General features: G+C 45.1%; 4 protein-coding genes across 6 annotated transcripts in view; 1 reads left to right on the top strand and 3 right to left on the bottom strand.

The window, feature by feature from the left end:
- bcam (basal cell adhesion molecule (Lutheran blood group)) overlaps positions 1 to 1,675 on the bottom strand; it is a 33,013-nt gene extending 31,338 nt beyond the window's left edge. For both annotated transcript variants that reach the window (XM_085919068.1, XM_085919069.1), the window contains exon 1: positions 1,290 to 1,675. In XM_085919068.1, the coding sequence (XP_085775194.1) occupies positions 1,290 to 1,353 (64 nt within the window). In that variant the 5' untranslated portion in view covers positions 1,354 to 1,675. The remainder of the gene's footprint in view (positions 1 to 1,289) is intronic.
- A 9,070-nt stretch (positions 1,676 to 10,745) lies between these two features.
- On the bottom strand, positions 10,746 to 13,480 carry rps19 (ribosomal protein S19). Its single transcript, XM_085918216.1, has 6 exons — positions 13,420 to 13,480; positions 12,694 to 12,764; positions 12,453 to 12,553; positions 11,935 to 12,118; positions 11,742 to 11,796; positions 10,746 to 10,798 (listed from the first exon to the last, which is right to left on the bottom strand). The coding sequence occupies exons 2-6, from the start codon at positions 12,762 to 12,764 to the stop codon at positions 10,769 to 10,771; spliced, it is 441 nt and encodes a 146-aa protein (XP_085774342.1). The 5' UTR covers positions 13,420 to 13,480; the 3' UTR covers positions 10,746 to 10,768.
- A 1,951-nt stretch (positions 13,481 to 15,431) lies between these two features.
- On the top strand, positions 15,432 to 17,104 carry LOC147052526 (adenosine receptor A1). Its single transcript, XM_085919150.1, has 2 exons — positions 15,432 to 15,769; positions 16,306 to 17,104. The coding sequence occupies exons 1-2, from the start codon at positions 15,432 to 15,434 to the stop codon at positions 17,102 to 17,104; spliced, it is 1,137 nt and encodes a 378-aa protein (XP_085775276.1).
- A 2,917-nt stretch (positions 17,105 to 20,021) lies between these two features.
- The window catches only part of cadm4 (cell adhesion molecule 4), a 106,115-nt gene continuing 98,486 nt past the window's right edge, over positions 20,022 to 27,650 (bottom strand). For both annotated transcript variants that reach the window (XM_085917418.1, XM_085917419.1), the window contains exons 8-9: positions 25,616 to 25,744; positions 20,022 to 23,179 (exon numbers count right to left, since the gene is read on the bottom strand). In XM_085917418.1, the coding sequence (XP_085773544.1) occupies positions 23,070 to 23,179; positions 25,616 to 25,744 (239 nt within the window). In that variant the 3' untranslated portion in view covers positions 20,022 to 23,069. The remainder of the gene's footprint in view (positions 23,180 to 25,615; positions 25,745 to 27,650) is intronic.

Here is a 27,650-nt window from a genome sequence, read left to right as displayed (position 1 = left end):
GAGACACCGGACAGACTGGAGACAAACCGCTGCCACACTTAAGGGCCACCCAAATTCACACTTGGTCAAAACAAGTTCAAGCGCAAATGCCAAAGACATCACAGCGAGAGAAACAGGAAAGTGTAGACCTCGGAGATGTCAAAGTCACAATTGCTCAGCAAAAATGCTAGTCGTTCTCTGCAAAGGATAAAGAATACACGCCGGTAGGTATTTGTGTATAATCTGTCTATAGGTGTTGCACCACCATTTGTGTACATTTGCCAATTTAAAGGTTTTAATATTGCCACGTAGATGCTATGCCTTAGCATTCGCTATAATGTTTTCCGTTAGGTGTTACCTTTAGAAATAGCGAAGCGATGTGTCTGCTTGAAATATACATCGTGTCATTTGCTCCACTTGATAGTGTGACTTTAGTCTGACAAATCAAGCCACTTTTTGACTTTTTGGAAGAATTGCTCACCTCACGGGACGGCAAATAAGAAGCAAGCTGGCCATTGTTAATCACGATTTCTCGCTTTTTTTAAATGAGGGCTGCTTCTGTTCCACCATTGAAATCTTGCAGTATCCAAAATGTAATGCCTCAGGGAGAATCGTCCAACCCCTCGACCCCCCCCCCCCCCCCCTCGCCGCCCCTCCCCATGCTATTCTGGAAACCTTGAGAAGGGTGTGGTCGTGATGGACAGCAGGTAAGCACATACCAATCTGTTCTATTGGAACTTTTTAGGTTGACCACGACAAACTATCACTGAATTATATTGTATATTATATATGATTAAATCCATTTGAATAAAACCGAAATTCTAACCTAAAAAACGCGCGCGTGTGTGTGTGTGGGGGGGGGGTGGGGGGTGCATTGTGGAGCCATTCCAAACATGAGCTAGTCCGAGAATGAATGAGATGGAATAGAGGCAGAGTGGCGCACTTTTGCTTAAAAAAAAAAAACAATTGCACCGTGATACGCTCGCGTGTACCTGCAGCAGTGTCCCGGAGAGAAAATGGGAAAAGGGGCTCCCTTGCGTACTGTGCGCCAAGTTGCGCCATCAATTCAGTCCCCAAGTTAAAGTGGGCCGGAGCGGACCAGCGGAACCTCACGCGCAAGTTCGCACTTGTTCAACAGATGTCGGAGTCCATCCATCGCGCTTCCCTTCCCCAAAGCACCACAAAGGTGGGAGCTCAAATCGCATGGAAGGGAACCAAAAAGTTGGCGTCCAACTAAATCGATCACAGTAAAATGCGTTGCGAGTGGAGACCAACAGAAATGTAAAAGAAAAGAAAACAAGAGGACTTACGGTGCAATGAGCACAGCAGCAAGGTGCACACAAGTCGCGCGTGTCCGAAGTTTATCCCGTCCATGATGACAGTCTTTTTTCTTTATTTTCTCTTAAACAACTTTGCACCTTTCGATTGTGGTGGTTCGACCAAGCGGATAGCTTCTATGAGGCTTGGCTCTTCTTTTTAGAACTGTAAATCTCTCTCTCTCTCTCTCTCTCTCTCTCTCTCTCTCTCTCTCTCTCTCTCTCTCTCACACTCTCTCTCTCTCTCTCTCTCTCTCTCTCTCTCTCTCTCTCTCTCTCTCTCTCTCTCTCTCTCTCTCTCTCTCTCTCTCTCTTTCGCTCCGTCTCTCACGCGCTCACGCGTACGCGCACGTAGTAATCTGACGCGGGTGGTACTCCCCTTGATATATTTGCACAAAAGGTGCCCCCCGACCCACACCCCCTCCCTCCCTCTTTCTTTCTCTCTCTCCCCTATCTGTCTTTAAACTCACCCCCCACCTCACTCTTTGGCACACACAGAGAGAAAAAGATGTGCTTGACTGAGCTTTTCAGAAACGGAAGTAAATAAGTGATTTTTATCAAGAATCACGTGATGTATGCACATGTCGTTTTGAGCTTTTCTTTGCACTTGGGAAAAAGCGGGAACTCGAAGTCACCCGTGATAACTTTTCTGGCTGTTCAGATAAAAATGAATAACATTATTTTTGTTAAAAATTTAATATTGAAAAATATTTTACAAATAATATTACAAATTTCATTTCCTGGAGACACGAACGGCACAGATTTCCTGGAATGACCCCCAAGCATCAGTCCTAATGTCAGAAATCTGGGCATGAGTTCCTGCCCTGCGTCGTGGACCCCCGTCAACATGCAAAGGTGTTTTATATTTGCAAAACAAGCGGGGACAATTTGTCGGGAGCGGGTTAAGCCGTCTGTTCCTCGCAGACATACCGATCATTCCGAGACACGAAATCCCCTCACAATCTGTTTTGGGTATTTACAGGCCATGCTGCAGGCGCATTGTTATTGCGGAGCGGCCATTTTCCTTCAGCGTTGCATGGTGGGGAGCATTTTCTAAAACGGGCCCCAAATATTGGGCTCATCTTGCTACTACAGTTGACGTGCATTCCAAGCGTGGTTGCCCTCCCCAAAAACAGCTGGCTAACATTTTTTCAGGCCCGTTGCAAGAGGTGAGGCGATACTTGCCCCCCGCCTCCAACAGGCACCTCTTGTGGAGCTCTGAGATCAAGCCACAGCTGTTCTATACTTAGCTTGCCTGCCAAGAGCGCTGGCAGCAGTTGCTTCACCAGTTGAGCCTTTCACCTTCCACAAATTTTTCATTTGGATTCTTCTATTGTCCAGCTCCTCAGCGGGAGAACAATGGAGCGTTCCCCACTCATCCCTGGAATGGACCCTCGAGCGGTCTTGAATGTGTCTTGTGCAGACAGAAGATGGAAGTCCTTCCTTAGTTTTTGTTGTAACCTCGGCATTACGTCATGCCGCATGGCCTTGTCTTCTTTGCTGATGTGGTGGAGCAAGCAAGTACGTTCTTACATAAGCACTGTACTCATACTAAGTGTGATTTACTGCATTGCTTCATTACCTAATGGAGCTGCGTCGTTAGGTGTGTGTGTGTGTGTGGGGGGGGCGGATGAATAACAGAGGTGAGCGGGAAGGAGAGGGAGAATATGAAATTGTAGCTGGAAGTGCTGAGAGCCGCTTTCAGTTTCATGAGGCGGCCCCATTGGTTCTACAGAAATGACATTCCTACTTTGGGTTTTATTGCCTAACCCAACTATGACTCAAATATTTCCCAGAGGGATCCCACCTTAGTCAGGAAGCATAGCTAACCTAAACCGTAAATTTTCCACCTTCAAAGGTCAAATCAAAGTCTGGATGTAGGGGTACGCTGAAAGCTCCGAGCTTCGTCTTACTTTTATGATCAATCCGTAAAACGATACCATCAAAGCAAATGGAGCCGGCAAGCAAAGAGACTTGTCAGCATTTTTAACATTTCAATGGCGACTAGCACGCGCTGATGCGGCTCATGATAAAAGGTGCACAAAAGCAAAAGCGGTAGACCTTGAAAAAAAACAGCAACAATCCGGCGTCACCTTAAAATCGCTCCTTTTATGTGACACGCAAGCGCCCTCCCTCCTTTACTCCATGTCACGGAGCGAAGCGAGAATATCGAAGGTGGCAGCCCACAGCCACGACTTTGAAACAAACAGACACGGAGGAACTACAAAGGCGCGAGACGTGTGATGAAAGAATAATGAAGAGAGCAGATTAAACGTGGAGGAAGGAGGTGGGGAGGACTTTCGTTCCAAAAGTACGCCGAGCCCGAAGGAATAACTACAAGGGAACGAAGACTGAAAGGGAAGGTCGAAATTAGCTGGTTGCCTGTCGCATTGCAGGCAAAAAGAAGAAACGCATGCCGGAAGCGTAGCTCAGTTTCCAACCTCGTATCTCGAGGCGCAATCTCTGCGTGTGACACTTCTTTCTTATCTCACCAGCCAAATCTTTACTAACTTCAGCAGCCTCCGAGTCACCTCGTCTCAGGGAATAGCACAATTATCGCGGACAGGGAGACGTTCAATGGAGCCAGCAAGTGTGTCCGTAATGTGATTCAGGCATTGTGATTAATCTCAAAATGGCTTTGTTGTTGCTCACTTTCACTGACTTGAAATGTCTGATCTCATGCCACCAAGCGGGCGGATTTTGAGCCTGAGTCTTGGTAGGTCAAAGCCAGTTTCAACACCAATTATTGCTTTCAACCAAAAAGATAAACCTGACCAAAAATCCTTTCTTGTGGGGGTGTGATAAGACAGATTGTTTTTCTGCTCAGAAAATGTCCATGGTTGCAACTGTTTTTTTGCATTCTTTTCAATGATGCAATCACTGTAAGATGGAACCAATTAATGGCGTTTCCATTTATTTCAATGGGGAAAGAGGACTTGGGATACAAAGGTTTAGGGTCTAATGTTTTGAGGTTTGAGTATAAATCTTTTCATTTTACGTTTGTCCAGCATTTATGTATTGCCTGCATGTTATAATGTCAAAAGAAGCATGGAAACATAACTAGGGTCACAAGGTCAGGTTGTAAAAAGCAGCAATTTAACGAGGATGCAAATTGAAGCTATTTGCCGGGTTTCATTTTCATCTCGTGTTGAAACCCACTTTCTTGGCTTGTGTTCATCTTGTGAAATGCATGTCAATGCGCCATTGGGAGACTCATTAATTAGGAGTCAGCTCTTTGCCTTCAAAGTGCAACGCCTGCGCTCGGCACTTTTTCGCAAACAGACCCGTTCGCTATCTCCTGCTGCCCGCCGGGTGAAGTCAGATTTGTGTGTGCACATTAGCGTGGACTCCATCATGCCTACGCAACTCAAGGTTGCTGTTGTCTCTGCACTCCTGGGAGGGCGCACACACACACACACACACACACACACACACACACACACACACACACACACACACACACACACACACACACACACACACACAGACACACACGCTAGGGTTTGAATGAGACTACATAAACAGTTTTGTAGAATATTCATTAACTTTCAGCGAGCCTCTTGCAGCTGTTTTTTTCCCGTCCACCCAACTGAGATTAAAATGTTCTAATAGCTGTGGAGAAGCAAATGATACAGTAGAGCTTTGACATGTGAGTTTCATTTTCCCCATTGAAAGGAATGGAAATGCAATTGTTGGTTGTAAGGTGTTACTTTATCAAAACATACGAGTTGGTGCTGTTCCTTCCTTTGTCCCAGATAAAAGCAATAACCAATGAGTGGTAACAATCCATTCGGCCGTGTGATGGATGTGTGACTCCACCTCCATTTGAGCATCTTTCTCATATCTGTCCTGCCCACCTGTGCTTGTGTGCCCACTGCACGGGAGCCATCTGCATGAACGTCTCTACTAATGCGGGGGGCCTCCATCACAGGGGCCGGGAGAAGGGCGTCCCCTGAGACCGCACTACACGCGATATGCTAATAGGCCCTTTTCTCATGTCGTCAAAGCACGGACGGAAATCTCAACAGTAAGGACAGTTCTGTGCTGGGCAATGAGCAACGGCGACAGCTTGGCATCCGGCAAAGTGAAATACAGCCAAAGCCTTTAATCATCGGAATTGTGTGTTTATTTTTGGCCGCCCCCGCTTTGAGGTCGAACAAAAACAAAAGCATCTCCAGTAGTGGCCGGTGACAATGGCATTAAAGATTTAATAAGCAGATGAAATGGCCAACACATTTCCCTCCATCTCATTGGCTCGCTGTGAGCAAATGACATCTACCGCTGTGCTCGTCCATTCCAATCAATATCTGTGATGATAATCAATTGGCAGCATATGGTTTGGTTTTTTTTTTTTCCCCTAAATGGGCTTCGCTTGCAACTTGAGTGGCTGGCTGACTGCACAGTGGAGCACATTAGGGGCCTCCTACCACAATAATACCAATTAGCGTGAGTGTGTTTGAATCCACGCTGCCCATAATGGAGGCGGCATGATCAAGCTAGAGCGGATGACTTCCCGAAAAACAAAGGTGACTCAGCCGCGGCCGCTTGGCGTAACTCTGATGCTATAAACACGAGTCGGGCCGCCATAGTCACGCGATGGAGTCATGCTTTGTCATCTGGGGGCAAATGCGAGAAAGATGAACAGAGACGGCCTGTGATCTGCCTGAGTCATGACTTGAAATTCCGCAAATTAGTGTGCGGGGAAGTGAGAGCTCATAGCAGAAGCATTTTTTGGGTGACCTCTAAAATTGTGCTTGGTGTCTTTTGTAGAGAAATCAAGCAACAATTTTGAGTAGAATATTTAGGATTTTGAACTGCACATTAATTGTTCTTATTGTGTATTAAGGACAGTTTGCTGAGTTCTTATTTTTCTTTTTTTTTTTTTAAATCAAAGATAATTACGTGTCTAATTCATCTTAAATTGAACTGAGACAAATCCAATGTGTTATTTGCCCATTTGTTTCCTAATTTGACTACTTCTTGCACTCTCCCACTGCTTTTTCTCTCACTGTGTCAAGTCTGCTGTGGTCCTCTGACCTTAAAACACTATTTTCCGTCATTTGCTGTGTGCGTCGTGTGAGGCCGAACAATAATCGAGCGGAATGCAACGATTTTTGCCTGTTAGCAACACTTGCTTTGCATCACAGCATAATTTGTCACTCTCCGGCCTGACAGTCTTCTGCCGCCTGCCTTTTTTTGGAGGGGGTGGGGGGACATTCTCATCTGCATGCGCAGCAGCCTCGCTTCCAGCTGTGTACGTGTGATTGTAATGGAAATCCAAAAAAAGGGAGAACGGAGCAATTACGCGCCTGAATCGTGCATATGGGAGAGCTGGGCGCCCCACCAGGGAGATGGAGGGGACAGAAAAGGAGCATGGCCGCTTGCTTGTTGGGGGCTAAAAGGGCCAGAAATCAGGAAGCACAATTAGAAAGCAACAAAAGTGGGGAGAGTGAACTTCAAAGAAAGAAGGGAAGTCAAACCCTTAAGGTCAGCTCAATATCTCGAGTAGTTCCCAGGATATAAAGATTTTCCTATTTTAAGCCAAGTATCTACAGGAAAGTCTTTATAATGGAAATTCAATTCAAGACGAAGCCTTTTTGAAGAAATATGCGCACCGTGCAATCAAAATATTGAAATGAACGTTACTTTAGCACTCCATTTTGTCAGCCACTTTGGAGATCTTTCTATTCATGAGATGTGCGACCGTTGACCTCAGCTGTGGCACACAGCTGAGACAGAGCGCAGCAGGGCGGGAGTTAGAGCCCAATCGGCATAATGGAAAATGAGATATATGAAATCATGAGAAGAGAAAAGGAGACAGCCAGACACCAAGAAAGCAATTTCTCCATCCGGAAAGCACACAAGGCCATACTGGAGAGCAACAGTAGCTGCCGAAACAAACCAAACCTCAGCCACAGTTGACCAAAACAGGCCTGACCAGAAATATTTTGGTGATTCACGGTTGCGTGATGAAACGTTCTCTTCCCGGCAATCAGTTTGGCTGCAAAGGTTGACAACAAGAATTAGCCAAAAGAAACCCCAAAGGATCCGCAAGGCATCATTTTCCCGTCACTCTGTACTCTGGACAACATCAAAACAGACTCGTGCGTTAGCGACCGCATCCTGTTTACTCTTCAAACGCACCGAGTGAGTAGATGTCCGTTTTGAAAGTGGTCGTCCTTAATTAAATTTCTCCATCGCAGGTTCACCTCGTCTCATTGTGCTTGCAAATAGGCGCCGACAGCAAACGTTTTCACTTCCGGCCACAAAAGCGTGTCCAGTTTTCGCTCTCTGCCGGACACACGCGTGCACGAGGCAAACAGCGAGCTATTGAAACGCTGACAGATTACAGATAACATATCTCCTGACAAACAAAAGCCTGTTGAAAAAGTCCAAGGTTAGGTCTCCTGTTTGACGAAATACAAAGAGAAAAACGAGGCTGGAAAGAGTCGGACACATGAGGTGGGGCATTTCTGATCTATGCGGCCACACATTTACACAAACCAGAATCCACACATTGCGATATGAACGTATTCACCAAGACAAAAGCGTTTACCCAAAAATTTCTAGTCTAGTGCAAGAGAAATTGCTGCAGCGAGAGAGTTAACGCACACGCCAACTGGGTCAGGTACTCGCACATCCCCCGCGGCAAATCGAATGCATTGACAGGGAAGAAGTGAAAGCATTGAAACTAGTGCAGCCCCCCTCCTCCGTCCCTCCTTTCTCCAAAACTCAATTAAGAAGCACGTTAGCAGGTCACAAAGTAATCACAGTGAAGCTTCAACTGTTCACTCAAAGTTTGATGCTGACGCCGACTTCCCATCCAGGCCAGATGGATGTTCAAATGTCCCAAAACCTGAAAAGCAAAAGCACATTTTAGTTTCTTTGACTTTGTAAAAACAAATGGAGGTCCACTTCAAGTTTGTTGTTAAAATGCGAACCAAAATCACAAATGGACTTTAACGACGTTGAGATATTGCCAGCATTTTGTTTTCATTTTTTGTTTTCAGGTAGATTGAACAAAAGCATAGACATGGATACACACACACACACACACACACACACACACACACACACACACACACACACACACACACACACGTGCGAGGTCTCAACACACTTCCTCGTCTCACACCGTCAAGCACCTGCACCTCACTTCACAATGCTGCCCCTTTTATCATGTGCTGGAAAAAAAAACTCGGGCCACTGCTTCAAAGTCAGGAAGACTTGAAAGCATAAAAGATTTGAGAATGCAGAAACAGTAGCACGTGTGCATGGTGCCGAGTGTGATTTGGCTTTAAGGACAGCATGTGTTGTGTGCCGCATCAGTGCCGCCTGACAGGTGGAGGCCTTTTGGAATCAAGACTTAACCCCCCCCCCCCCCACCCCACCAACACCACACACACACACACACACACACACACACACACACACACACACACACACACACACACACACACACACACACACACACGCCAGCTGCGGTACATTGGTACAAGCAGCATGTTGCCAACACCTGCTTTCAGGCCAAACGCGGCATTAAGGTAAAAAATAAAATAAAAAAGGTAGTCAGCATTTTGAAGATGTATTAAAAAGTGACTCCTAGCTGGCCGCCTGACTTTGTCACGACGCAAGGCCATCTGAAATCATTGCCATTTGTTTCGGTGTTTTTATTAAGTTCCCATAAAAACAACCAACTGTGAAAGTGGTTTTCATTACAGCGACGCCATTTTTTTTCTATAATGCATCTGTTAGCTTAGCCGCTGATTTAATTCATTAATTCATTCAACTGTATCCAAGTTTTGTTGACAAGGACGTAGGAGCTAGCAATTGAGATTCAGAGCTTGTACAAAAACATCTTCTGTGGTGAGGAAAATGATCTCAGTTGGGAAATGATCTCAGTTAATCCCGCACCTGAAACTTTGCAAAGGTACACCTTGTCCCAAATGCACAGGATGCCAAAGGGCACCAAGCTTTGGCTTGATGAAAAGTCTGTCCATGTGTGCCATTGTGAGCTTCTCTGATAGCAGTTCTATTTTAGAGGGACTTGAGCAGGAGAGGCATTTCTTCGCTATCTGCTGTTCACTGGCTGGGGGAGGCGTGAGGCATATCTGCATCCATTCCACTCACAGCTTGTTCGAGCCGAGAATAAAAACGGCGTAAGCCAAACATTCGGACACGCCTGTGTACTTTTTCAAGTGAAACAAGTTCACGTGGAGCCTGCGCAGACAAGCACAAGCAAACACAAATACATTGAGTGGCAGATTCCGCACATTTCTCCCAAACACTGAAGGACGTGTTTATCCATCTTGGCGGCAAATTACAGGGTGAGGGCTCAAAGATGGTTCTGCACAGTTGGGTTCAGGTGCAACCAAACAGCTGGTGGCCACCTCAAACAAGGTAGCAGGCGGACACACTGGCAGGGGTCAAGGCCTGAGAAAGATTGTTTCCGAGTAATATGAGTTGAAAATGGGTAAAAACTATTTCACTCTTCTGAGGGATGAAAATCCTGAAGCCGAGCTTGGTCTAATTGAACCAGTGCACAAATGTTATATCTTTTAGCAGCAATTAGCTCTGCACATTTTATTTCACACCCAAACATCCCTGAGGCAGTAACAATAAAAGCACTGCGCGTGAGGGATACCAAGAGATAGCGCAAGCCATTTCACGGAAGTGCTTTTGATTGTCACAAAAGGAAATGCGCATTTTCAATGAAAAAAAAAAAGACTGTTTCAGTTTGTATCTAGATATTCGGTCCTCTGGCGCTCTCTGGCGGAGAGTTGCCAGCACACAGCATTGGCCTTTTATCTCAACCGTATTAGCCCCCCACCCCCAAGTAACACACTGACGACCAAAATTAAGATACAGTAGGGTGAACTGTTTATCATTAGCATACCCTTGAAATATCGCATACTGTATTAAAACTGTGCTCTTGGAAACAAACAGTTGAGCCAACCTTCCATGCACATGTAGACTTTCACTTAACCTAAATTGAGCATGTGGCAAAGTCAAGCCCACAATCAACTGTTATATTCTTCTAATTTGGGTCAATGAAATAATATACTCTCTCCAGCCTCAATAACATAATAAAGGTCTCAACCCAAGTGTGATGCTGCTCAATACTACTCTGGCTACCGCTGCAGTACTTTTTGTGTTCTACAGATGGCAGCGAAGTCACAAAGCACAGGTTGAGGAAAAAAAAAAAAAAAGCAGTCAGTAAAATGCCTCTCGTGTCATCATTCTGACTGAGTAACTTCCAAGTAGGGTGATACATCTTGTTTCAAATTTAGGGGACACTGCAATTAGTGTTTGTCTCAATTTGCATCATGTGATTACCAGCAGCGAGGAAGATCTCATGTAGTTTGCAAACAATGGGCAATAAGGGAAGACATCTAGGCAACAAAGGTTTAAACAGCATCAATGTCTACTTGAAAAAAAGGCACACGACAGTTTAATTTCTTCAAAAGATTTATTTAAACAGTTTTCTTGTTTGCGGCTGCAACCTGAAGGAAAGAGAAACAAAGTGTCAAGTGTCTTTCGCAGCAACGTCAGCAATTGCAAATAAAAATGCATCCAATTGCTCAGGGAGCTGAATGGCCCAAATTATGCCACCTAGCTTTTTATGTTCCATTCATCTCACTCGCATTCCAAACAGAACAATACTGTGGGACCTTGAGTGCTTGCTGCCAAAAACAGCGTCGAGTGTGATGAGTGAAAAGGCATTGGGCGACATGATACACGTGTGGGTGGTGGGGTTTTGATTCACAAGGGGCCCTGCAACACGCTTCCTGCCAATTTGTGCGGGGGTGAGGTGTGCTCCTCTGCTCATTAGCATGGGTAAACAAGGCGAAGGCGCCATACGGACGTCCCGTCAAGCATGAAATGCCCTCCTCATGTTTACCCCTTTTACCCTTGGATTACTACAGCGGCACTTGGCCCCCCTCTTTCTTGACAAGACTCGAGGGCGAGGCGCTTCGGGGAATCAAGAAGTCTTAGACACAACTCACTCGGCTGACAGGTAACATTTGCTCAAGGACAAGCGCTCTAATAAACGAGTTACATGGCATGGAAAATGAGATTCCTCAGACGCTTAGACAAAATCGAGCGCGACGTGTTTCCAAACACAAGCGGGGCTAAACAATCAATTGCGGCAAACAAAAACAGCACAAATATGCATCAGCAATCGATTGCACTTGTGGCATCTTTAAAGCGGCCGCACTTATAAATGAAGACGTTGCTTTTGAAGCATTTTGAGAACATAACCTTGCAGTAACCTCAGCCAGCTGTTTAGACGTGCCAAATGGTACAATCAAAGGATGCCGAGGCTTAGCGGCGGTTTTGTTCAGCTGCTTTGATTTGTGACTCGAAAGCAGGAAGAGGCTCCTCGCAGACCTCTAATTCTGACACATCAAATGCAAGGAGGAAAATGAGAACGTGGCTGCTCACCTGGCCGGCAATTCTATCCAGGTCTCTGGTTCCCTGGGAGGTTAGTCTGCGACCACTGGAAGGAAAGATAAAAATGTCAGCACAAAAAAAAAGACATAGTTCAACCTAACAACTGCAGACAACTTGGCCATTAAGCATACGTTACAAAAATAATGATAAAAACCCAGTGTTGAGTATACGTAGCAACCCTTACCCATTGGGGTCCTTCTCAATCATCTTGAGAAGCTCGAGTGCCTGCAGCACTTTGCGGGCCACGTTCTTGGATCCAACGCTGTAGTGGGCGGGACAAACGCCGTTCCTATTGCGGCCGCCATAGATTTTGGTCATGGAGCCTACGCCAGCCCCGCCTCGGAGGTACAGGTGGCGAACTGTGGAGGCTATGTGAGCAGAGGCAAAGCATGAGAATACAAGACTACGGAACCTTAAACCCATATATAGATGTTGAGGTGTTAACGGCTAGCCTGAAAGGAGGCTCAGGGTCGCTGTTGTGCGCCCTGGATTGATTGTCATGGTAACCATGATGAATGATATGAAGGTATGATTGGAACCAGCATGTCATTGGGATAGGACACGGTGCAGTAGAATTATTTATTCTGTTTCAATTCTGAGCCAAAGAACAAGTTCTAATTGCAAGGATGGATCTGTCTGTCTGTCTGTCTGTCTGTCTGTCATGCAGAAGCACAAAGTTAACGGGCGTCACGCGTCACCTACCGGCTCTGATGTAGAACCAGTTCTCATCACAGGGGGCCAACTCCTTGTGTTTGCCCAGCTTGACGAGGTCCACCCAGTCTGGCACCTTCAGCTTCCCTGACCTAACAAAAACAAAATAAATCACGTTTGTTTTCAACACGTGGTCTTTCGAATGCGTGACATGATTCCAAGCACTTGGGTCCAATTGTAAAGGAAGCATACAAGATCCATGAGATTTGAGGGGAATACACGAGTTGCTTACTTCTTCAGGAAGGCAGCCAGTGCAGTGACGAACTCCTGCTGGTTGACGTCTTTCACCGTGACACCTGGCATCTTGAGAAAAAAAAGCCCATCAAAAAACTAATATTAAAATAAATAAATAAAAATACAAGAGGGGGCATTTTGCTGGGAAACTTGGGTACAAACGTGTAGGCATATTTTAGTCTATTAGCCACGGGTAACAATGACATGAGGGCTCGCGTGCTCATTTTCCACGCTTCACTCATACTACGTGTAGTTCCTTACAATATAACAGTGCCAGGATAAATATCAAAAGTATACGTGCGTGTTTGCTTCATGCACGGCACCGGCATTAGCATCACATGTAGCTTGTTAGGATAGTGCGCCCCCACATTATTCTTTGCCACGCCGCGAAAAAGACCGCTTCAACTGACAGGCACTGCTCGAACTGACCTTACCAAACAGACATAACGAAAACAGCAGGCACGGACGAGGCGAGTGTATACTGGAGGCGAGCTAGCAGGCCACAACGAGGCGGCACGGGAGCAGCCATTTCTAGCATAGCCACGGAAGAGACGATGCGTATAGCACACCCTACAAAGCGAACCATTCAATTTATTCACGCTCTTATCATACACGGAGGCTCAATTTGAGGAAATTGGTTACGTCCGAAGACTTGCGTTTCACGCAGCGTTAAAATGGACTAAAATAAAGCTAATAAAATAAGTAACACAGAGCACGCATGTACCTTGCTCGTAGACAGCGAAGGAAAGAGGTTGCAACGGGGTTTCAAACGCGTGTTATCAGGGGCAACTCTCGCCGAGTATCGCGAGAACACGTTGACGTTCTTTTACTAAAAAATGTTCAAACAAAAATTGATAAAAGGTGTATAAAATTGCCGCACATTTACAAATATGGTCTGGGAAATTGAAGACATGGGAAGGATGATACATTTTTTTTGTGCCTGTCATTAAAAAAAGCTTTTTTTATGTCATAATATTCAATTTTTTTAACCCTAATTTGTAATGAATTTATAAGGATTTTTTTTAAGATAAAAAGGAAAAAAGATTTTAAATGCATTTGAAATCTTTTAAACTTCTGCACCCCGCGCCCGCCAAATTTTTTTAGTCATCAAATGTAGGTGAAGGCGCATGTCAATAGGGCGTCCCGCTGCAATCAATGGACATAAATTTAAATTAGGAATATGTTGCGACCACATCCCCTCCACTCCCTGTCGACAAATTAATTTTCGGGGGCATCCAAATTGTCCGCAACTGTTTCCTGGGGGATGCCTTCAGCCATTCAAGTGGAGAACGATTTAGAAATATATTTCTCTGCATAGGTGAATATTCAAAGCCGGAATTGGTCAGCTATCCAGCCCATTAAAACTAATCTGCATTTTCAAACAAAAACAACAGAGTAACAGTTTGAGCACAAAACTCTCCTCTTGACTCATTCGTTTTCTCGTCTGCCGGCTTTAGTGCTAGCTTGACGGTTTCTGATTTATTGCCTTCGCGTCATTACATGTTATGTATTATTGAACGAGTTGTTTCAGATCAGCCCTGCGATTGGCTGTCAACCGGTTCAGGGTGTCCCCGGCCTACTGCCTGATGACGGCTGGGATAGGCTGGAGCACACCCGCGACCCCCGTGGGGACTAAGCGGTTCAGAAAATGGATGGATGGATGTTTCAGATCACACGGAATCGTTCGGATGATGTCAAGCCAAGGCCCATGGGTGGCCACCATCCTTCCGGGAGAAGTGTATTTCATTCAGTGCGCCTGTCTCATGCTCATTTACAACAGCCTTCATCATCTTTATTAGCTCCAAGTCAGATGCACTTCTAAAAGCACTCGGTGTGGTGATAACAGTTAGCTTCCACAGTCCTTTGTGTGCTGTGCGAGCGTCTCATTTACATATTTCACCGGCTGGCAGAGGTGGCGGCGTTGCCCTTTGCACATCTCGGACAGAAAGGGCAGCCATGATACAACATTTACACAATTGATATGTTTGCACAGAAAGGTGAGAGAGATATGAGGCGGCGTGAGGTTTATAAATCAGCTTTAGTCTGTCACACAGTTAGAGGTGTCAGTGAGGGGGGACGGAACAGGCGTGAAAGGGACACGTTGTCTGTTTAAGTTAACCGTCACTTGTCGCCCGCCGCAACAGGTAACGTACACCTTTTTCATTATGGTGCCCTAAGCAGCCTCAAGTCAGTTGATTTTAATATATACATCGAGACAGCTGACCACGCACACACACGCACACACGGTTGATTTCATGAGACAAGTGCACGTTGAACGGTTGGAGGAGCTAATTTGATGAGGGTTATTAAGGGAGAGTGACTGACAATGCCAAACGCTAACTGAAGGTCAAGTCATGAGAATGGACAGGTGGCATATTGGCAAGCCCAACATTGGGCTTGGTGTGAGGCTACTGCTTCATTATGTGCGAGAATTAGCTGCCAATCATCCAATACGATTTGCGGGTAGGAGGGAGGGCACTAGAGTGTGAGCCATGCTAATGCTAATACTAATGTCATTTGCACAATTGGGCGATCTGGAGTCTGTGTGATGGGACAATTGAATGAGTGGCCCCATGTGGCGTGTTTACATGGCCCTCACATCCTCAGCGGCTCACTTGTCTGACCTTTTTGCTGGCCTTGTTTCCAGCTCTGCGCTAGGAGCATTGAAAATATCTCTGCAAGTTTGCCTGCCCTCAGCCGGACCTCTTGAAATATTTTGCCTGTTCCGCCGCAGATATGGAATTTTTGTGGCTGTACTCACTTTGCCAGTGCATGGTGTCATTGAGCGCCATTGTGGCAAGCGTGAGGCTATGCATGGCGCTGGGCGAGAGCCGGGCCGCCGGACCCCGGGGCGGCAGTGTGGCCCGCTGCCTCGGCCTGTGCCTGGGCTGGGTGGGCGCCATCGGGGGCGCGCTGGAGATCCCCGTCATTGTCTTCCTCAACTTGAGGACCCCGCAGTGCTTGTACACTTGCATCACCCTGGTGTGCTGCCCCCTGCTGGTGAGGCAGTTCACCGTGTGCCTGCTGTTGCTGCTCACACTGGACTGCCACCTGCAGCATCGCTGGTCCGGCAGGTGAGTCCTTTGCAAACAGCACCTGCTTGTCAATTTACCCACCAACATTCATTAAGCGATAAACGCCGTCCGTTACCGCCTTTGTGGACGGGCGAAAACGCAGCGTGTGGGAGGATGCAGTCGACAAACACTCCCTCAAGCTGCTCTCTGCAGTAAACAGAGAAAATCGATATAAAAGTGAAAGAAAAAGGGCTGTAAACATGCCAGAATGCGTTTTGCGGGATCTCGTTACATCAAAACAGACTGCTCAGCACGAATGGGACTTTTTTTTTTTTTTTGCTAGACTCGCGAGCTGAGAAGAAAGGTAAGTCAATATGAAAAGGCGGCAAAGACCTTTGATTGACAGCAACATGCGTTTTTAATCGACGACAACTGTTATTTTTCGGTTATTGTGTCAAATGGGATTCTTTGAATAAGTTTGGAGATGCGGGAAATGCTTGAGGTGATTGTTTAGTGGTTGACTACCGAAATCGGATCTTGTGTCTGAGGTCTCGGTTGGTCTGCAGATGATACGTATGGATTGATGTGCGTTTCAGGTACTCGACTCTAGTGACCCGTCAGCGCGCCTTGTGCGTGGCGCTTCTGTGCTGGATGGCTTCTGTCCTGACATCGTTCAGCCAGTTCATCGGCTCCGAGATCCTCGATGGGTGGGGCGGCAAGGGCAAAGATCAGCACACGGCCAGTCTCGGTTCAGACGGCAACCGGACCACGCCGCCGCCCACTCTCTCTAAATACGCCCAGCAGCGGACGGTCATCAGGAAACACCTTCCATACGGAGGCTTCCTGTCCAAATTTTATCTGGAAGACTTGCGGAATTTCACCTACGCCGAGATTCACAGCAGCCACTGGGGTGTTTGCGCCCCTGACACTATCCTCAGCCCCCAGTTCTTGGTCTATGTCCACGGCACGGCCGTGTTCACGCTGCCCTTGCTTCTCCTGTTGTTTCTTTATGTCGATCTTCAATGCAAGAACGTCAAGCAGTCGGACGCCTCGTTGAGGCTGCGCCGTCTGGCTCTGTCCATCTCCTTCTTAGTTGTCCTCTGCCTGCCGCTCCAAATCGTCCATGCCGTCTTGCTCTTCACCCCCGGCACCGCTGTGCCCCCCTGGCTTCACGCCATGTCTGTTTTCTTCTTCCAGCTGTATGGCCTGGTGCCCCAGGTTCTCTTCACTCCCCCTGAGAAACGCGAGGGTGAGCAGGGGCCGACCTTTGACCTCTCTACTCCTCCACCGCCCACAGGGAAGACGGTACAGAAGGCCTTGTGTGAAGTGGCACGTGCCGCTTCATGGGTCTCGGCCAAAAACTCCCTGAAAGCTAAAGTCTGCCCTGAGATCTGACATCCAAAGCATCTTCAATAATACCCTAGAGACAAAGTTTGCCCAGAGCTCTGAAATCTAGAGGCTCCTCCGCCCATTTGAACATTGGATTATCGTCATGGTGGAAACAGCTTGTAATTGGCCAGTTTTTTCTCTCTCAGTGTAAACATGTGTCTATAATGTCGCATCATCACCAGATTACTGAAGCAGTCCTCTCTTTGCGGCTTCATTGACTTTGAAGGCTCACAAAGAGTAAACAAAGCAATACGCAATTAGTTTGTGTGTTTGTTTTTTTTAGCTAATCATTAACCTCGTGCACAGATGCTCAGAGTAGCTTGCAACTGAAAAGGCCACTTCATTATCGTCGCCCACGCCAAATGTCAGCCTGAAAATGAATCCTCCCGATGATGCCGGCAATCACAGATATCACTTTTGCCGTCGCAGCCCATCTATTTTCCCCCCACGGCCCGTTTCAAGTTTCTGCCAAGACAGTCAGCCGTAAAAAACATATGAGTGACGGCGTTTAATTAAACATTGTCTAATAACACTTTGGTCCAGCGAGGACGTCACCACATTCCAAAGGAGGGGAACATAATTAACCTGGTTTTGACACAATCTTGGTGGTTGTTTTGATTACACTTGTAAATACAACGCGTCGCTTTCTTGTCATGAAAAAAGCGAGGCGACCTGGCTCCCACTAATTGCATTGTTCATCTCCAACCGCCATTGATGTGCAACGGAATATTATTCTCATCTTGACTTGTGCTGCTTTAAAAAAAAAAAAAATCCTCCCCTTGTCATGTTGATCTTCTGTGTCGATCTTATTAAATTAGATTTTTTTTCCTTCGTATAGTGCATTTATTTTCAGTGTCACATTTCCACAATGGATTGAAAATGGAATTAGTTTCATCTTTTTCATTCTCACAGTCACACTGAGTACGACGTGAAAAGAAATGTTTCCACAGAGAGGCGTCATTTCAGACAGCAGAGATGAACCAAATAACTTAAATCAAATGAAATTTTCATGTGATTTATTTATTTACACCTCTTCAGCCAGTAGACCCTCAAATGTTTTCCACCCTTCTAAATATTTGTTACACTTACTAAATGTAACAGTTAAAATGCAAAATGAAGAATAAATACCACCACTGCAAATCCTTAATTGTATTTCGGGCAAAGGTTCTTCCCAACAGCCGCCTCCAGCTCACGTCCGACCTTAATAAGGGCGCTTCATAAAATACTTTTGGCTGCTTTTACAAGTGATTAGTGGATGATGTCATGTCATACCGTATTGGCCCGAATATAAGAGGACTCTGATTATAAGACAACACCCTCTATTTCAAGACTCAAGTTTGAAAAAAGACTTTTTGAACACAAAATGTAATTTTTATACAGAAAATAATTACAGTACCCCTGAAACAAATGATTATAACAATATATTTGAGAGAAAAAGCACGTTATCTTGCCTCATTCAAATCATGCAGAAACTGTCTCCATTTTCTGTTCTCTCTTCTCTTATTTTCTTCTCTTTTCTTTCTTACCATTATTTTTTATTTTTATTCTTCTTGCTACTGCTATTTTAATTTTTATTCTTCACGACAGGGGTTTGCTTTGGCCTGGGGAGTTAAGGTCAGCATTAGCTTTAAAGATATCGGGCGCCATCTAGCGTTGTGAATGGGTATAATGTCTAGACCCCGAATGTAAGACGACCCCCACTTTTTCAGTCTAATTTTAAATAAGACCGTCTTATATTCGGGCCATTACGGTACTTAATATTTGGTGGTTGATGGTTGACGGTAGCGCTCGCTTAGAGTGGACTTTCTCCCTGATCCCCCGAGTCGACTGTTTGGAGCTACCTCTGCGCGAGTGAAAGAGTTTCAAAGTATGGATTGTTCCGGTTTCTACGTCAATTGTTCCGTCTACTTTGAAAGCGCTCGGCTTCCTGATTATGCTTCAACACACTCACGTCGATGACCCTAAACAGCCCAGCGTGGCCACGACGCCGTAATCAGGCAGGCTGCAGTTTCCACCGCGCCCGACTCGAATGCAATCGCATCAAGACATCGGCCGTGTTTAGCGCAACCCGTACAGATGAAATACGACGGTCGTAAACGTCTGCGCAATCGGAAGCGAAAGAGCCATTCACTGACTTAATGTTGTCGTTATCGTCCGCATTATGACCCGTTCGCCGGATGCCATAAACTCGAGGAGGAATATGCCTTTGCTTCCCGTCAGGCTCGTTCACGTCTATCGATTTGACTCGTCGATGTCCACGCCGCTCACCTCGCCTCGGGTCAATCTTGTCTAAAAGCTTGACGACTATCTCCAAAGACGCACGAATGGCCTTCTTGTCGGAATACACGAGAACGAGCCGTGACGCACGAGGAGGTCCGAACGATCCCTTTTGGATCGAAGTCCCGATTGCAGAAAAGACGACCAGTAAAGCAGCAGTAATTTTGTGACGGATCCTGAACTCGATTTTTTCACGACTTTCTTCTTTCGCCACGCCAACTGATCAGAAGCATGTCAACGTGATGTTTCCCATCATTCTGGTTTTCTAAGAGGCAAATACTAAGCTAACTTGCATCTATCTATGTGCTAGCTTGCTAAACATTCTTTTTCATTTGGATCTTCTTCAAGCAACAACGCAACCAATCTTTTGTCAACTGTGCTGTTTATATGAGGTCCAAAAGAGTATCCTGAGGGATTAACGGTTCCCTGTGTCGAGCTATTGGAAGACCGATCATTTTGGCAACTTTGTCATCTGTTCTTGACTTTTGGCAGTCGTAGTGATGGAGTTTTTTTTAAAGTTGCCAAATGGAAACACAACAGACATTTGAGCTCTGAAGATAAATGAATGGCCAATATTTGTCTTTTGATGAATCATCCATCACACCAGTCAGCCCTGAAAGGATTGGCTCCCTTCTAAAAACATCATTAAGTGCAGAAAACGCCCGCCGCGGCCATGCCAAGTCATGCCGCCGGCGTTCGTTACTGTTATTGTCGCGTCACAGTATTTATGACAGACCGGCATCAAGGCTCGCCATTGATCCGTCGCCCGGGCGACCGCGGGCCGCTTTCAAATGTACCCCCGCGTGAGGCATATGCGTCGAGTGCTTCTCGACACAATCGGATATCGATCGACGGAGCACAACTTTAGTGGTGCAATGTATTTTCAGTTTTTTTCCCTCCAAATCTTTTCACATCTTTATGATTCATTAGCGGCACCGCGCTTCCATCTGCTTTGTTTACTCTACGCATTCAAGTGGCTTCAGCGTCTATCTACAGCCTTCAACTATTCCCCATCGATTTCATCACATGCTCCGTCTCCCGTTGTCTTTTCTCGCCGTGGAAAAACAGCACCTGCTAATTCCAGCGTAAGTGCTCGTAAAACCAACGAACACAATTGAAAAAAACTCAGCAAGGTTATCTTTTGAGTCTTTTTTTTTAATTCTTTTCGTGCTTTGTAGCTTTCCTCTATAAAGAAATAGTTAGCTATATATCAACAATGACACGTGGACACGAAAATAAACAGTGAAAAGGAAGGAGGCGACAACCGGGCACAGAAGGGGGGGGGGAGAGAGAGAGAGAGACAGAGAGAGAGAGAGAGAGAGAGAGAGAGAGAGAGAGAGAGAGAGAGAGAAGAGAGAGAGAGAGAGAGAGAAATACCGGAAAGAGGAGAGGAAAAGTCATCGGGAAATTGTGGCATAAAAGAAGACAACAACTGCTCTACAGTAGAATTTAAAACAAAGCATGAGAAGAAGTGTACATTTCTTTGAACATTTACAATTGTCATAACAACGTCAATAATAAGAATAGGAACAGGAACAACAATCATATTTGTTCAAACAAGAATAATTAATAAAAAAAAAACTCATTAAGACCGCTGGTTCTACGCGGGAGTATTAGGGCCACACTAAAAAAAAAAAAGAGATGAAAAAGTTGCAAAGCTGTGTGGAGAGAGAAAAAAAGCAGTATTTTCAGAATTGAAAAAATAGAAATGCTGTAACTCGTATTTTTCCACATTTCTTTAAGAATAAAAAAAATGTCATGTCGGGAATCATAACTTCAATGGGTGTCATTACCCAAAAATTAATATTTTAATCAAGTGAATAAAGTGTCAGATTAAGATTAAAAGAAAAAAAAGTGCATTTTACACAAATAACGTTGCGATACGTAAAATGAGAAAAAAAAATACTTGTTTTTTTCAGGAAACGCTCATGCCATGATAAAAAAAATATATCACGTCAAAAGGTGTTATTTTGGAAAAAGTTTAAAATAATTCTATGAGAATAAACAAAATGTTACAATAAAAAAGTTGTTCACCTTCAGGATTTTTTTCTTGCTAAAAAATGTCTAAAAAATAAAATAATTAATGAGAATCAAAACTGACATTTAGGAGAAAAAATGTATGATGATTTTTATGATGTTTTTTGAGGTTTCAAGTCACAATTTTAAGATGGTATTTTGAAAATTCTCACAGGAACCTAAGCGCAACAGTCTGAGATCAGCAGCCACTCGTACTGGACCATAATTATGTATCTGGTAAAAAAAAAGTCATACAAAAAGTGTGACATTTATCTAGCAACAATCTGAGTAAATTCTATTTTTCTTTTCAGTGGGGCCCTAATACGCCGTTGTAGGTCTTTGAGAAAGACGTTTTTTTTTATTGTTTTTTTTTTCCCTTTAAAGTTCACTGGACAGTAGTTTGTTTGGCTTTGCACCTCTATCGGCTAATATTCAGTGTTAGTATAGTATAGTTTCATAATGCAATAGTAAACAGTTTCTTCTCTCTTAAAAGTTTAATTTACGCATTTGCTGTTTTGTTTTGTACAAAGGAATTCAGAGATATGTATACTCGCTTTGTCAATATGTTTACATGTGTGTGTGCGCGCGTGTGTGTGTGCGTGTTCGCATTCAAACATTTTTTTGAACTGTCTCATTCAGCGTTTTGCCATCCCTCCTTTATGTTCTCGCCCTTCTCATTAAGATTTCTAAACCTTTTTGATCCCCTTAATGACATGAGCAAATAATTAAGCTTTCCTTTAATGCGCTTGCGAGTCCTTTTGCTTTTGGTCTTGGCAGGAACGTAGCCCGACGTTAAGCCTTTCATTTTAACGCAACCGACAAAAGCGGAGGAGACGAGAAGAAGGCCGGCGAGATAGAAAGGACGCAATGACAGAGAGGGAGGGAGGCAACTCAAAGGCGAGAACAACTTGCCTTTGTCTTGTGTGTCAAAGAGAGGAAATCACTTAACCCCCCCCGGCAGGAGAGTCAAATACGACTGAGCAAAAAGGAGTGAACGGAGAGGCTTCAAAAAGTCAATAATACAAGATTTAAATTTAAAAGTTTTCTCTTTGTCAAGAATGACACGACTTCACACACCCTAATTCTTGTCCTGCTGAAATCAGCCCATTCGGTGGCTCCGCCTCATGCAAGTGACCCCGCCTCTACACCACCAGGCCAATGGCTAATCTGACTTGTTGTCATGACGACCGGAGGAACGACCTGGTCGGAGAGCTCTGAGAGAGTGGGAAAAAATGGCCCACAATTTTTTTTTCCCCATCGGTGGACAACACTTGAGCTTGCGTGTACCTACAAAAACACCCACCCAGACTGTTCTTTCTCTGTAATTTCAGATTTGAGAACATTTCTCGCCACTGATGGATTCTGGTCAGCTCATCAAACATTGCACAATAGGGAATGGCTTTAACGTTTCAAAATAACAGCACTTATTTTCCTCATCATTTCATCCCACATTTTCTGCATCCATCAGTGAAAAAAAAAACACTTTTTGTTTGCTTTTTTTTTAAACCGTCTTGCATGAACAAAAAGTATATTGTGTGGCCATAAATGCCTCCGTTGGGTCGCGGGCGTAAAAGCTTTGGTGATTGTTTTCCAAAGTGTGCGTGTTGTGTGTTGTGTTTGTGTATAAAGTGTGATGGGGGGGAAGGAAAGAAGGGGGGCACAGAGGTCAACAAAGAGGCTACAGTAGGTACTCCTTCTTGCCCTGGCTGGCGTCGTTGCCATTGAGGAAGGCCTCCTGTACTTCGCCGTGCTCGTCCAAGCCACTGGCCTCGTGGGTAAGGTAGGAGCCTGAGCGAGAGAGAGAGAGAGAGAGAGGAGAGAGAGAGGGAGCGGGAGAGGGTCGGTTAGGCAGCGAAGCGTCACGCCGACAGCACATGCAGCGAGCGGCCTTGCGTCCAAGTCAAAGCCGAGCTCCTGTTGCGGACGCTTTTTGTACCTGGCGGGTTAATTGATTAGTTTGAGGGGCTCTGGTCAGTACCAAGCGAGAATGGGCTCTCGGGTGCGGTACGAGCCTTCACAATGAAAAGCAAGCGTGCCAAGGAAAGAGGCCAAGAGGGGGAGCAAAAGACAAGAGCAGAGAGATTGGAAGGAAGGTTAGCTTAGGGGTTGCCTCCAAACACATCGGCACATTGTGCAGTTCCTCAGAAGGTCAAAGCAAGGTGTCATCATAAAAAGCTTAAGAGGAGGAAGAATAGCAGCACGGTTATCAATTAACATCCACGCTGGTTAGAAACACTTACGTGTTCTACAGTCGTGCAACCTGAAATCGCAGCTTTTGTGACCATGCCAAAAGGGGGCAGAGTTAGGGCTTCGTGAGTAAGCACGTGTTCTCAAACTCTTTGGTAAAATAGTAAAATTTTCAAAGTCAGATTTTGAACGTGCCTAAATTAGAAGTTTAGAAAAAAGAAAAAGGTAACGTCACGTTTTCTGAAATAGGTCAGCTGAGAAAAACTTTCATATGGTTGTGTAATTGCACAACTGACAAGTCAGAGAGTCAATAATGAATACACAAGCCATGAAAAAAGTCAATCTTCCATAATGTGCCCACACACGAGCGTACACGTCACCCTCCTGTGTATCGACAATCTTAACGGAATCGGCTGACAGTCAAGACAAAAGCCCGAACGGCTTGGAAATTGATTGGTGGTAATAGTCGAGAGCGAATGCCGATTGGCGGCGAGGCCGAAGGCAAACTGGCAGCTCGTGCGGTTCGATCATTTCTTACTTGGAGGCCGCCGGGCATGGTCGAAGGCTGCCAACGTTGGGGGAGGAGTTAGGTAGCCACTTAAAAAGATGGGGAGTTTCATTTTAATGGATGGGCCTTAATAGACTAGCATATCGTCATAAAACGCAGAGCGAGAGTGAGCTAGCGAGCTCTTCCGTTCCCGTCCAAGGTTATTCATCACTTGGCTACACCAGGAGCCACTCATCACTTTAAGGGCTGACCAATTCATCTTGCAAAGGGGCCGAAAAGTGAGCCAACACGCTAACCTCAACTTGGTGGAGTTTATTTTCAATGTATTTAACCTTGTTTCAGTAAATTTACCGTATTTTTTGCATCAAAAGGTGCACTGGATTATAAGGCGCACCCTCATTGAATTTTTTTATTTTAGAAATTATTTCATATATAGGGTGCACCGGAGTAAAAGGCGCATAAAATAGAAGCTATACTGCAACAAACTGAGGTTGACTAGGGTTGCGGGATGCATCCACCAGCCAATAACCAATGAGCCCTCTGTAAACAATCGCGTTTCTCAAACTATCTCCTATAAAATGATCACAACTGACTAAAGTTTGATCTAACGCATTGGTACTTCTTACCTATGTTTCCCTTCCGTATCGATCCGTAAATTTACTCGAAACATTAACAGAGCAGCCTATTTTGACATGAAATAGCCTCGTGCGTATAGCAGCTCTCATTATAGCATTAGCCACCCGCAAACTCCCATGAGGCTCAGCTCGCAGACTCCCATGAGCCTCAGCAAAGTGTAAACAATTGCGTTTCTCAAACGATCTCCTATAAAATGATTGGAACTGACTAAAGTTCGATCTGACACATTGGTACTGCTTACCTGTGTTTCCCTTCCGTATCGATCCGTAAATTTACTCGAAACATTAACAGAGTAGCCTATTTTGACATTAAATAGCCTCGTGCGTATAGCAGTTATCATTATAGCATTAGCCACCCGCAAACTCCCATGAGCCTCAGCTCGCAGACTCCCATGAGCCTCAGCAAAGAGTAAACAATCGCTTTTCTCAAACGAGCTCCTATAATTTGATCGGAACTGTCTTAAGTTCGATCTAACACATTGGTACTGCTTACCTATGTTTCCCTTCCATATCGATCCGTAAATTTACTCGAAACATTAACAGAGCAGCTTATTTTGAAATGAAATAGCCTCACGGGTACAACAGCTAGTCAGTGACGCCCCCTGACCACGGTTGCTGTAATGCTGGGAAGCGATGCGACCTTGTAATTTACTAGTCGTACTAATACGTACTGAAACCTTTTGGCAAAGCACTGTGTACAACCAGTATGGATCAACAAATTCATCAATTGATCCATATACAAGGCGCACCGGACTATAAGGCGCACTGTTGGCTTTTGAGAAAATTTTATTTTTTTAGGTGTGCCTTATAGTCCGGAAAATACAGTAATTGAATGGTTCAGAACATTTTATGCTCATTTTGGCGTTAGGAAGCCGCGTGTCATGCGCATTTTACCTTTCTGGCGCACGGAGCACCAGATGGTCACGATGAGCACGCAGATGACGGTGAAAACCAGCAGGGCCAACACACCGCCGATCACCGCGTAGGGAACCGCGCTGTGAGTCTCCACCACTGCGCCAGGATCTAAGCAAAGACAAAAGGAAATGTGTGTTGTTTTTTTGCAGGACCCCAATGATTTCCTGAAAAACCCTCTTTTTTTTGTGTGTTTGTGACTTTAAAAGACAGGCTGACCTGTTGAGTGAGTTGGAAGTAATCAAATGAGAATGCAGCCTTAGCTGACTGCTAACTGGCTAAAGCATCCGCTCTGCGTGTTGAGTGAGGGTGTCGGTTGATATTGACAATGTTCTTATTGCAAATTGGGGGCAATTCAGCAATAAAGCGACTAAAAGAGCACTGTGCCCATCCTCCCGTAATCAGGTCCACCGAATTCTTTCGGCTAGCTTGAATTAGCTCATGATGTGTATTTTACTGTAGTTGTGTAACTTAAGGCAGTAGTGCTTTAGCTGCTGTGGAAGAACATTTTATCATGCTATTAACATTCTACAAGCTGTATAAACGAGGCCAAGTTTTCAGAGTAGAGGGTGGGCAGGACAGAGAAAAAGAAAGAAGTGATAAAAGCGAGCGATGGGAAGAAGAAAGGGAGGTAGGCGGCGGCCGGCGTGGGCAAATGGGAGATAAAAAGTCAATATCTTGCACCCGAGTTACATTATCACCTCTCATCACTCCCCCGGCCGCACCCTCGCTGACAGAACGGCTGAGAAATAAGGACAGTGAATAAAACAAGAGCGTGAAAAAAAAGGTTCCAACCGAACACCTTGGAAGAGAGAGCAATGCATTTTGAATGAGGCGAATATTTGACGGTGTTTTTCGACCTCCCCCTCTTGCCGCCGCCTGGAAATCGGAACTGAAGCGTGCTGTGCGGGATGTCCGATTTTGAGCCAGGAAAACAAAGATGTGGAGTATAGAGTTGGTTCTTTATTGGCAAGATCATGGGTTGTTTAATGGCGGTCAGAACACAAGGAACAGCAGCAGATGAAACTCTGCAGGTCAGCTTGTTTTATACTGTCCGGCAAGGTGGGAACTTGTCACATGACCGTTTGGTACCTGAGTGTGGGAGCGTCACCCCCCTGTGTGTGCGTTTGCCTATGTGTGTGTGTTCATACAGTTATGTGTGTTGCATTTGTGTTCTGATTGAGCAGTTCTGTTTATATAAAGTAATAAAAAGAATTGTACAGATATGAGCATCAAAACGTACATGAGATGGTCTAACCTAACAGAACATGTACACATTCCTGTTGCTCTCTCTTTAGAACCAACCACTTGAGATGAGATAAAGTAGTAAAACAGCTAGCACAATGTGCTGGCATTTGGTTTTATCGCTGGCATACGCCATTTTTAAGAACATTCCGCTTCCTATGAGTTAAAGCACGTGTAATCTAAGAGCTCGTATCCTGATTTCAAAGCCATCATGTGTAACATTAAGGACACCCCAAGCTTTAAATGTCGCAGGGAGCGCAGAACACCAAACTCGAATGTGTATCTGTCCTTTTTCCACGGCACAGTTCAAGCTCAGCTGTGAAACGACAAATATCATGACTACATTTTCTACACTGAAATGTCATTCAAAATGTCATTCATCCGTTCCAGCCAGTCAAAAACTCCATCCATTTTTTTCAATGAAAAATAAAGTTTCCTATGAATCAACAGCAAGAAAGAGAAGTGAGATGAAAACAAAGCAATGGTTTTTAAAGAGTTAGCAAGAACATAAATCCACTAGGCGCAAGATCAAATATTTGAACGTGGCTCAGCATGAAGAGCAAAGTATTTTATTTGGTGGCACTTAATGTAAAGGTTCAAGCGACATTGCTCTCGTTTATTTCCTTTAATCTGCCGGCGGGCGCCGATTTCTGCCGACGATGACCGCCGTAAAGCCAACGAGTTCGTTTTTCCGAGCACCGGCATCGATGAACCGCTGCGTTACGCTGCAGCTTCATTTCCCGCGACTCTCTTTGACATTTACACAATCGCA

This window comes from Syngnathus leptorhynchus, chromosome 8, assembly GCF_054491065.1.
Source record: "Syngnathus leptorhynchus isolate UIUO chromosome 8, UIUO_Slep, whole genome shotgun sequence".
NCBI lineage: Eukaryota > Metazoa > Chordata > Actinopteri > Syngnathiformes > Syngnathidae > Syngnathus > Syngnathus leptorhynchus.
This window is presented reverse-complemented; position numbering and strand designations above follow the sequence as displayed.

Excerpts from the sequence above, each read along its gene's own strand:
- LOC147052526 (XM_085919150.1), top strand. The coding sequence starts at position 15,432 with ATGGAATTTTTGTGGCTGTACTCACTTTGCCAGTGCATGGTGTCATTG. Across the intron at positions 15,770-16,305 it reads CAGCATCGCTGGTCCGGCAG|GTACTCGACTCTAGTGACCC; the intron begins GTGAGTCCTTTG and ends TGTGCGTTTCAG.
- rps19 (XM_085918216.1), bottom strand. The coding sequence starts at position 12,764 with ATGCCAGGTGTCACGGTGAAAGACGTCAACCAGCAGGAGTTCGTCACT. Across the intron at positions 12,554-12,693 it reads CTGGCTGCCTTCCTGAAGAA|GTCAGGGAAGCTGAAGGTGC; the intron begins GTAAGCAACTCG and ends TGTTTTTGTTAG. Across the intron at positions 12,119-12,452 it reads CTGGTTCTACATCAGAGCCG|CCTCCACAGTTCGCCACCTG; the intron begins GTAGGTGACGCG and ends CTGCTCACATAG.